The following is an 11,039-nucleotide window of genomic DNA, read 5'->3' as shown; positions in this document are numbered from 1 at the left end:
GGCAGAAAATGGGCAAAGAGGGGGCCTCTTGGGTAGAAATCCACTGAAGAAATTAACTGTACAATAGTCACACGGCCCTCTGTGACATCCTCACTGAAGTTCATGGTGAATGGGGTTGGGAGCATAGAGCCACACAGGGCTGCATGAACTCTGATCCAGCCTGCAGAGAAATGCACAAGGCTGGGCAGAAATGTTAAGTATTAAGTTAGACCAAAGGACTAAAGTAAAGCTCTTCTTTGAAACTTGCTACCTGCTCAGGACATTTCTGTGTGGAACTAGCCATACGCCATTGTTTGTTAGGTTTCTTAAGTTTCTTTCCTGAGCAGCAAAACAGTAGAGGAACTCTACAGCTCAGGTTCAAGTGTTTTATAGGCATCTAAGCAAATGGAGAAACACTGCATGTCTGGAAGTGATGCAGATGCTGATCCCCAACTAAACTTTGGAGATAATACTGCAGTGCAAAAAGTAATCACCAATAATTCTGTTACTGGTTGTCTGCCATATCAGAGAAGAAAAAAAACCCACAGCAACCAGAGTCTAAATACCTGCTCTAAAAGAACGACAAAACTTCATCCTGTTCTAAATGCTGTATGGTCTGTACATTTCCCTCATTTCCCTACATTTCCTAGCTAGAAGTTTTCCATTTGTTCTACTGTAAGATTAATCCTTCAAGTCTCAGCCACAGCTCAGTCGTCTAGACGTGTTTCATGCTCCTTGTGTTTGCATATAAGCATGTATAATTCAGGATCTAACAGTTAATCTGCAAACCTGATTATCTCTCACCAAATGCTGCTAGCAGCTGACTTGCTGTATTATTTGAGGTCTGAAAATGGGGAATATATAGAAGTTCCATAATATAGAACTATTAACAGTTAGTTTCTCCACATGAGACTCAGAAGCCCCAGAGTTCAATTATAACCTTTCTGTCCCTACCCATAGCACTAGATGCTGCCTCTAGCTGTGATAAACACAAGCTAAACAATACTATTAAATATGCATGTTGTGTGTTCTACCATATTAGATAATGTGGCCACATTCATGATTTGTTCTTTTTTTTTTTTTTATTGCTTTGCTAAAACAGCCTCCAACTCCCTTTTGTTTTGGGTAAGTCCAGAAGCTTTTTGATTACACTTCACCTTTCCTTTCTTCCTTTTCACCCCTTCTGTCCTTATTCATTACACTGAATATAGTGCTCTGCAGCAGAAGCTGGGCAAGAGCTCATGTTTCTGCTTTCCTTATCAAGTTTACTGAAAAGTCTGTCTGGAAGCCAATTTGAGAAGCTGCTACACTTTGTTGAAGATAGAGGCAGATACCAAGTCTTTGGTATTGGTAAGATTACTTTTCTCTGAAGTTTCTGTCCTGTTTGAATCTATCACCCTTGCCTTTATACCACCAGGTTATTCACAGCTTATGCTTAGAGCATCCTTCCTCTCTGGCAACGTGGAAGAATTGCCTGTGTGATCACATCCTCTGGGAATGCAGCTACAGCAAGAGGAGTCCTCTCCCAGCACACCTCAGCTGTCTGCATGCTTTGCCTGACTGAGCGTGGTGGGCATGAGTCAGCTCTGAACCAGCAGCCATCTGGCCATGCTGGGTGAGCTAAAAAGGCTGGTCTCTGGGAAGGCTGCTTCTGGGCTCAGGCAGAACATTTGCAGCTCTTTGGCACTTTGGCATTGCACCTGCCAGGAGGGAGGTGGGCAAGCGTCCATGTGCATCCACTGCAATTAGCCTTGTCTGCATTTCTTTATTCCCTCCCAGAAGCAAAATGAGCTGTAAATCTGTAAATTCTTTACAGTTTGGGTGCCCCAGTCTGGTCTTGGGGGAGTGTGCTGCATTATCTATGTAGCTGGACAGATAACAGTGCAGCTCTAGCACACAGCCCTTGCCAAACTCGTTATTCCTGGGAGCATCATGACAGACAAGGAGCAGCTTCCAGGGACACAGGCAGGGAGGGCTGCAGGCACTGAGGCAGGGGAACCACTGCAGTTGATGAGCCATAGATCTGACCGTGACGTGGAGTCATGAGATGAAGCCTGTCTTAGCCCAGGAGCAGTGACCACCAGAGTTCACTGTTTTCATGTTTGCTGACCTGGTGATCCCCGCCGCCTGTCGCATGTGGTAACACTGCTCTGACTGTGTGGGATCACTCTGTTTTCTCCTGTTGAGTGACACAGTGCCCAAGTGATACAGCTGATGTACAGACCAGGAGTGCTCTGTGCATCTTCCCGAGTGCCAGCTCTGCTTTTGCTCTCTGTTGGTTTTAGACCTGGCAGAAGCAAGCCATCATCTCCTTTAATCCACTGCAGCATGTGTCCATGCTCTCCTTCAGAGGCTGCATTAGATCCCACCTACCTTGTGTATACTACAGCTCTGTCCTAACCAGGAAAAGATCAATTTTTTGTGCTGCCTGAGAAGAGTTATTTACTGGGATGTACAAAACTGGTGAAGATTAGGCAAATTTTAACCTTTACATGTGGATTTTCCTGGCCTCCCTATCTTGACTGATAATACACAAAATGGCGAACAGCTTTGGTTTTGCTTGGGTTTTACCATGGTATCTAATCTAGGAATGTTCTTTCGCTGCAGGCAGTATTTGCCTGCCCTTCTCGGTCTGCAGGAACATCCACACCTCCCTGCAGCCCCTCTCTGCATCCCTGCACCAACACCGCACCCCCCTCTCTCTCAATCTCCACCAGCACCGTGCCAACCTCTTGGTTTCTGCCGATGCACGTGCACTCCTCGATTTCCTCGGAGCAAAGCACCCCTTGCTCTGATGCACACTGCTGAGGTCCCTGCAGCCCTTGCTCATAAAATGGGTCGCAACAGTGGTTATTCCTGTTGCACAACTTCCTTCCCTTTTCCTTGCCCTCGAATGTCAGCAAATAAAACCGAGATGAGCCGATAACGGCATCGGGGTGAGGGAAGGAGGGAAAGGGGAGGGAAAGGGAAACTTCTTCGTGCCGCTGCCGAGCTTCCTTCATTGGCCGGTCTGCCGGGAGCCGGAGCTGAGGGAATAAAGACCCATTGAGGAGCTCGGCTGCAAATTAGCATCTGAATTCCGTCGCAGCTCGTTGTCAGATGGGCAGGAGTTGGGTGCTGGCCTTGGTCTCTCAGTGCTGATATACAAAGATGGCTTTAAGGGGTTTTCCTCTTTTATTTTTTTTTTTTTTCCCCCTAAGGGAAAGAAATGAGCTGTTCGAAATATGAAAGCTTTGTTTCCTTTTTTTCATTCTTTAGCTGTCTCCTTCCCCTCTACTTTTGTCCTCTGCTTCATCCTCTTTCCCTCATCAGCCTGAGCCCTGTCTGGGTACTGTCACCTACTCTGACCTACTTCCCTCCCTCCCCTTGGCCCATGGATGTTGGTGCTATGGGAACCTTGGTGCCATGCCAGCCACAACACCAGGCCACCTGCTGCACCCTTTTCCCTTCCCAGCTCAGCAGGGCTGCATGTGCAGCACCTCAAGGAGATATTCCCTCTGGTAACAAGTCATTCTTCCTGCTGCCAGCTGCATGGCCTTCTCTGGCCCCAGGCACAGCATTTGGGTGCTGTGGGCTGCATGCAGCCCTGTCGTGTTCTGTACACCAGACCTCTTTGTGCACGTATCCTGCGCAGCTGTCACATGTTGGATAGGAAACAATATTTGTGCACCCTTGATGTTTTCAAGATAACTTGCTATGAACTTCTTCAATGGAGCATGAAAGCCCTACAAGGGCCTCAGTTCCTGCACGTGCAACGAATCCAAGCGTGCATGCACATGGCCATCCCTGCAGGGGTGGCAGTGGCTTTGCGGGTGAGCAGAGGTCTGCGCCTCCACCTCCTCACTTTGTACAGGGCAGTGAGACCTGCAGAAGGAAGGCCTGGTTTTGAGCTTTTCTCAGTATAGAAGGATTCTCACTGCTTCTCCATGCTTCCTTAGTTGTTTGCTGAGCTCCCATTCATCCAGCTGCAAATTTCCTTCCAGGTACCCTGAGCTGAACTACTCTCCTGCTGGCAGCAGGACAGGGAGCAGAAAGGTCCAGGAACCTGTAAGGCACTTGCAGGGGCTCTCAGGTCATTACTAAGACATGTCAGGATGATTTCTGTGGGGCTACAGGACTCCCTCCCACCAATAACCTTAATAGCAGGGCTGGATGAAATGGGCCACAAAAAGCTGTGTGCAGAAGACACAGAATCCCAGAACCATCTAGCCTGGACCTTTGAGATCACCGATTCCCAGTACTAAGCCACCTCATTCAATGCACCATCACGTACTGCATTGCATTTACAGTGACATCTGTAACCTGCCTACCCCACAAATGCCGCCCGGCCTCGTGTGCGTGGGGGGAGCAGTGGGACATTCTGCCCATTCCGGGAGCGGCCAACCCTGATCCCCCCGTTCCCTCGGCCTCCCCAATCTCGTTCTCCAGCTCCCGGTCCCGCTCCCCCCAGCCCCACAGCCGCGTGGTACCGGCGCCCCCTGGTGCCCCCAGCGGGGCGAACAGAGGCTCCGTCGCTGCGGTTGCGGATGGGCGGTGAATCCCCGCACCCATTCGTGCCGCAGCTTTTGAACCTGATAAATCCCAAACGTGGACGTGGAGCCATGGTCCCGATCGAAAGTGTTTTCGTTTTTTTGTTTTGCTATCCTGGTACAGGAAGAACAGAGCGATGGCAGCATCCCTGGGAGAGGGGAGCAGCTCTCCTCCTACTGCAAGCCCTGCAGGGGCTTGAAGGGGGGCTTGAAGGGGGGGAATTTCACATCCAGGGCGTTCCTGTAAGGTTGGAGCTGTGCTGGAAACTTTGCACAGATGAGTGCTGTTATTTTTGTTTGGAATTGAATTGTTTGCACGGATTCAAGAGCCTGAAAGGGAAACAGACTGGGGCTCTGCTGGACAAAGCAATTTAAACCTCAGGGAAGGAAGTTAAGCAATTCGCAAAGTTCATAACTTCCCCAAAAAGTGCCTTGTGTTCTTCCCGTGTAAGATATGCCTGTCACTGGGGAAGGAGGGAGCATGACGGGGTATACAACCGTTATTCCAGCAGCACGCTGATGCAGCTGTTCTTGCCGAATTTGGTGAAAAGTTTCTGGTGCTGAGGGCTCAGAGCACCTCTGCTGTTCCCTGAGCTGTGCACTGCCAGCCCATAGGATCGGCGTTTCCAGTCCTGTTGTCACAGGGACTGAGCCCACCTGAAGAGCTCTGCACTGCTGAAAAACAGCTTTGCACTACTATTGTCCCCATCCCTGCAGGGAAACCAAACAGCCCTGCACCCCAAAACACAGGTTTTGCCCTATGCCAGATGCAGACCCATGAGGACATGCACAGCTCAGCAAGCTCAGCATCCTTTTATTGGCAGCAGCTCCTGTGCACGCTGTGTGCAGCAGCACTGGCGCAGCACAGCCAGCAGTGTGCAGGGACCTGCTCTGGGTCGCCCCTTGTCTCTGCCCTGCCCCAGCCCATAGGTGCTTCCTCAGAAATTCCCTTCCTGCTGTGCACCATGGGAGGCTGCGCTGACCCCACGGTGCCTGGGCTGGATGCAGGGGCTGAGAAGAGCTTACTTCTCCTGTTTTCCAAAAATATTACTTGCTTCGGAGAAGGTTTGGCCATCAGTCATACAGAGCAGCCAGGCACGGAGTGCTGGGCACAAACAGCCTTCAGAACGGCCCTGTGGCTCTGCCAGCTGCACAGGTGTTGGAAGCACAGTGAGATGGGCTTGTAGCTGGGAGCAGATACGAAGTGGTGATGCCAGTGATGACCAGGACATCACGCTGCAAGCAGCCGGAGGACATTCAGACCCACATAGTGAGAGAGAAAGAAATGCAGGAGGCCCAGGGTCGCTGCTGCGACGAGCACCCAGAGAACGCCGCTGCTGAAGTAGATGGGGGTGAGCCTGGAGGGGGAGAGACCGAGCATCACTGTGCTGCTGTGGGAATGCTTCGCTCCACCGAGGGGTTTGAGAGGCAGCCCTGGCTCCAGCCCCACCCCATGGCCCTTGCCCATGCTGTGCCCAGCACTGGTTCACACAGCGGCTCTGAAACAGCTTGTGGAGCTGAGCAAACTGTGACCCAGCAGTCAGCACTGGTTGGAGGTGTTACCTGTCTGAGGATGATGCTCTGTATCCCATAAAGTAGCAGTAGCGGGAGTAAAGATAGAGCAGGCCCAGGGCTGCAGCCAGACCTGTGGTTGAGAGAGATCATAGTGACCATTCCAAAGGATTTACAGAGCTCCCAAATGGAGAGCAGAAGGGAGGAATAGAGGCAGTGCCCACCAGCTCTGAACTCCTATCAGACATTATTGCTGCCTAATTCATGCCTCAGAAGATAAGCAGGACCTGAGGACAGAGGCAGCACTTCAGACCTGCACCCAACCAGGTGTGGGGCTGCTCTCACCTTGGTGGAAAAAGAGTCCAGCCTGCCACAGGAGTGCCACGAAAATGGGAAAATACTCCGAGGAGTTCACCCTAGAGGGAAAGAGAAAAGTTATAAACAAGGGAAAGGAGGAAAATCAAGCAGGACACAGGACTGACAGCAGAGATGCTGAAGTTGGGCAGTCACCCTCTTAGCCCCACTCAAAGCTTTCTGAGCTCATGGAATCCCAGTACTGACCCTTATATCCATTAACTGGACCCCAGGGGAGGTGGGCACTTCCAAAGTGCTGCAAGGCATCCCAGAAACTGAACAGCAAAGCAAGGGAAGGGCAGTGCCACCATACAGGGGTGCTGCAAAGCATGTCATGAGAGGAGTTTCTTACTGTGCTCGAAAGATCCGCTCAAATTCAGGTGGGCCTGAGATGTTGGGAGGAGAAACGCCAAACGTGCGCCTGGCGTGGATCACCTGGAGGAAGAAGTAGGCTGCAGCAAAGGAGAGAAAGGTGGCATGGGTCAGTCATTGGGATTGGCCTGGTGGCCAGGAGGCTGCCAGAAGGTAAGGGGGAATGTCCTGCAGCTTCCTTCTGACCTCGCAGCCCCACATCACAGAGAGAGCCAGGCACATTCAGACTAGGCAAAGGAATGTACCTGTTCAATGGTGAAGCAAGCAGTATGCAGTCACATACCACCAGTGGTTATCTGGTTTCTTTCTTCCATAATCAACAAATCATCTATCATCTATACAAAATAGTAGGGAGTTCAGCTGCACTTCGTTGTTGCCATTTCTATTTTATTTATTTGTTTGTTTGTTTGTTTGAGATCTTTGTTTTTTTTCCCCCTTCTAAATTCTGATAGCCAAGCAGAGAGGGAACTGATGCCACAGATAAGCCAGCCAGATGCTGAGGTCTATAGTCATGCAGTGTGGAGCCCTGGTTGAGGTTGAGATTCCATGCAACCCACCTCATCCTGTATATTTTATGCTATGATCTACACCAACTTCAAGAGCTACTGCAAATCTGTGTTTCAAATAAGGAAACTCTACGTGTTTACAGAGAAGATCAACCAAGAGATAGCAAGACAAAGGAGGTGTGTTAGTTCTGGGGAAGGGCTTTTAGGAGGCTGGCGTGCCAGGCACTCTTTTTTTTGTTTTAATGTTTGAAAACCGCATAAGATATCACTCACTGAAAGCAGTAAAGTGGCAGCTTGGCAGCAGAAACACAGCATGGAAGTGAAAGGAAATAATGGAGGTATGGTAGACCAACACAGGCGGTTGGGTATATGATGGTCCCTACCTTGCTCCAGGACCCCAAGAACCGTCACGGCAGCCAGCAGATGGATCTGCTCCAACATAGTGACACTATCAAACCTGATTTCCCAAGCAGGAGCTCCTCTGGCCAGTTCCAGTCCTTGCTGATGCGTTGGTTGGCGGTGGTGCGGACAGCACAGGTTGCCCTAAGTGAACGGAAAAGTTCAGTATACAGCACTACAAACCAGGACTGCAGCTTGCCCACTACCTTGTGCACAGTGGCAGATAAAGGTCTGATGGAGAATTCCACTCCCACCCTCCCTTTTCCAGGAATACAATATGAGGAAGTGGGAAAGCCAGCAGAAACCTCATAGGAGAGATAAGAATGCAGAATGAGGGGACGGATCTCAACAGCCTAGCTAGCTCTTCCCTGGAGTAATGGGTCTAGCAAAAGCCAATGCATGTCCCTCCTTTGATGCAGCACAAGAAATTGCAGCCCTGCGTAGTTGCTCTGCACTGCTCATAGCACAAATCACCACGTTTGGGGCATGCAGACCCTGTGCTCGAGTGCACGCATTGGCACAGAACACAATTGCTGCACAGGCATGGCACCAAATAAAGCCCCACGTGAAAACCTACTGCAGATGTAGGACAGGGTGTGAACAAGTGCAAAAGGTACGGATCTGCTTTGCATAGACCTGGGGTGAGTCCTGTACAACAGTCAGACAGTGAGGGAGGGCTTTGAATCTCTTCCCTGTGCTGGGAAGGTTGGGAGCTGAGCACTTCTGCCTCCTTCTCTGTCCTCAGCCAAAACAGCTCCTGTGATACACATCAGTGAGAGATTTGTGGGAGTGAAATCCAGCACAATCCATCATGATGTAGCAACAACAGACCGAGGGCATCACATGCACAGCACACAGCAGCATTCGCCGATCCCTGCCCAGTGCTGGCACTGCTGCCCCTGGGCCCCGACTTCGTGTCCTTCCTTTCCATCACTTGAAGAATTTGCCTTTGGCCCAGGGAAAGGTGAATGAGGTTTATGACAAAGCGCTCATTAATCTTCACTATCACAGAAAACAAAATCAGATGGCTGCAAGAGGAATTGCACTGTATATCCGACGTCCTTGATGGACTTTTCAAGGAACAATGGGCAGGCTCTGGCTTTGTACCTCACTAGTGGATAAAGGCACTCAGAGTAGTGACACCGATGTCCCAGCTTGTTTCTCAAAACACCAAACACCAAGCTTCAGCTGTAAGGCTCTTTTATATCAGAGCTGATCCACTTCCATTTCACCAACTGTTTAGGAATATGAGGGAGGTGGTGGTTTGTTTTCTCAGCTCAGCTGTCATAGAAATGGACTTTCCTGTGCCAGCTCAGAAAAGGCAGAGGTCTCAGTGCACGGTGCAGTTTCCTTTTCCCTCATCTCCTGGCTGATTACAGCCTGCTAGCAAAAGAAAATACAAAGCACAACGACTGAACAAGATCTGTGCTCACACCTCAGCAGTGCAGCATGACCTGAGCTCAGTGCACGTAGGAAGACTAGGCCAGGAGGTGTTTCAAAAGACCCTACAGAGTGCTCCCATTCCCCAAATCATCACTGGTTGTAAAACACTTCTGATGTAGCCTAAATATGACAAGGTCAGTAAAAATATGAATGAATAAACAAGTGCAAGCATCTCTCCCTTCCTCCCTCCCATATAACCACCATTTCTCAAGCTGCCTTTACCTCCTGCTTGCTACCACATTTTTCTATTTTGTTGTAGCTGTTTGTGGCTACCACAACTCTCCATATTTTCCATCCTCACCCAGCGTTAGGAGTGGGCGCTGGCACTCCCTGCAGGCACTAAATGCCATCTGAGGGGACTGGCCCTGGTGCCCAGCATCCCACAGATCACAGCAGCCACCAGCAGCTGCATGTTTGGTTCCAGGCTGGGGCCAGCAGGTGGGTTCCCCTTGCCTCTACCACCATCCCACTAAGTGCTCACACCCGACCCAGAGGCTCTGCAGTCCCATGGCAGCTCACCCCATGCTCTCGCTTGGGCGTGAGGCTCACGAGGCTGCGAGCTTGGTGCCTGAGGATGACCAAGTGAGCCACCACATCCCCAGGAATGAGAGAGGCAGGAGATGGGGTGGGATGTCACCACTGTCACCAGCCACATGCAATGACACTGGAAGAAGTGTATTGTAAAACCTCACCCTCCAAGGCAGGCACGGCTGAATTTCCTCCTAATTGATGACAATGCTGCACTTGCAGGTCCAGGCTGAGTATGGATTTAAAGGGTTGGGAGCTAAGGGAACACTGCCTGCTCCTCACTGCCGTGCCACTTGAATGTGGCACAATGCAGAATCACTGTGCCTCCCACTGACTCATCGCAGGACGAATTACTCTGTGCCCACGCTGCCAGGGCTTCTGCCACCACCTCCTTCAGCCATTAATCCCTCCTACCTCCTGATTACCACTTCAGAGCAGTGCTGCAGGGTGGTTTGTGATGCTTATCTGGATTAAAAGCGATTTTAGAGGAAAAACAAGCAGCACAGAAAGCCCAGGGCAGCTTTTGGCAGCAGGGTGCTTTGCCATACCTGTTTCTCCCTGGCAGCAGTGGGGTGAGGAGAAGCCAGCAGAGCCCAGCGACGTCACATACAGCAAGATTGCCCTGGAAATGCATTCCATAAAACGGTGACAGGCCAAGAGCTCTGTTAGTGGAAAAGGAAACAATTTGCATCTGATCAACTCACCCTTCAGTTGCGAAGCACAGCAGTTCCTTGACCTTCCAAAAATCACAGAAACACAGAAGTATTTTCTAATACAGTTGGCACTTGTGCTTCCTTTTTGCTTCTACTTCTGCAGCTGCTAAGTACGTCCAAACCCGAGATGGTTGAACTGCATGTGGGAACAGTCAATGCCTTTCTAGCAGCCACATGGAGAGCAATTTTAGTTCAAAAGGATTAAAAGCCACATGTTAAAAAAAAAAAAAAAAGTTTTCAGTTCAAGAGTATTCAAAGCCCCACAGGAAAACAAACAAACAAAAACTCTATCCATAAAGATAAAAAGAGGTTTTTGGGTTCAAAAGATGAGCCTCCAGGCTTTGGTGCGACCAGCTGAGCAGCCCTTGGACTGGGAGGGGTGCAAATAACCAGCAGCTTCTATCTGCTGCTGCTGTCCCCAGAATTCTTGGGTTTTACAGCTGCAAAAGGAAGTGCAGGATGAAAATATGTGGCATGAAGACAGAAACTCATAATTTCGTCCCTTGATAACACAGCATTGGCTAAGCTCAGCCAATCCTAAGGAGCAGGGATGGCCGCAATTTCTGCTCTGCAGACGTAACCAAGGCTCCCTGGAGGCTCAGATATCACTTTGATTTATGCACAACCCAGGTATTTTGCAACAACTTTTGAGGGCAAAATCAGTCTTCTGTGGGATGCTTTGACCATGTCCCAGCAGTCCTAAT

At 50.0% G+C, this 11,039-nt stretch overlaps 1 protein-coding gene across 2 annotated transcripts; it reads right to left on the bottom strand.

The window, feature by feature from the left end:
• Nucleotides 1–5,606: 5,606 nt before the first annotated feature.
• LOC116232169 (leukotriene C4 synthase-like) lies at nt 5,607–10,519 on the bottom strand. Of its 2 annotated transcripts, XM_090150862.1 has the most exons (7): nt 10,327–10,519; nt 10,171–10,244; nt 7,636–7,795; nt 6,727–6,826; nt 6,366–6,436; nt 6,072–6,153; nt 5,607–5,866 (listed from the first exon to the last, which is right to left on the bottom strand). In XM_090150862.1, exons 3-7 carry the CDS (start codon nt 7,691–7,693, stop codon nt 5,740–5,742), a joined length of 438 nt encoding a protein of 145 aa, XP_090006988.1. In that variant the 5' UTR covers nt 7,694–7,795; nt 10,171–10,244; nt 10,327–10,519; the 3' UTR covers nt 5,607–5,739. The 2 variants fall into 2 exon arrangements, with proteins under 2 accessions (XP_090006988.1, XP_031454171.1); XM_031598311.2 differs by lacking the exons at nt 10,171–10,244; nt 10,327–10,519 and having other exon boundaries at nt 7,636–8,777.
• Between the last annotated feature and the right edge of the window lie 520 nt (nt 10,520–11,039).

Source organism: Phasianus colchicus, chromosome 15, assembly GCF_987193195.1.
Source record: "Phasianus colchicus chromosome 15, bPhaCol1.hap1.1, whole genome shotgun sequence".
Classification (NCBI taxonomy): Eukaryota; Metazoa; Chordata; class Aves; order Galliformes; family Phasianidae; genus Phasianus; species Phasianus colchicus.
Note: the sequence above shows the minus strand (reverse complement) of the source record. Positions and strands in the feature narration are given on the sequence as shown.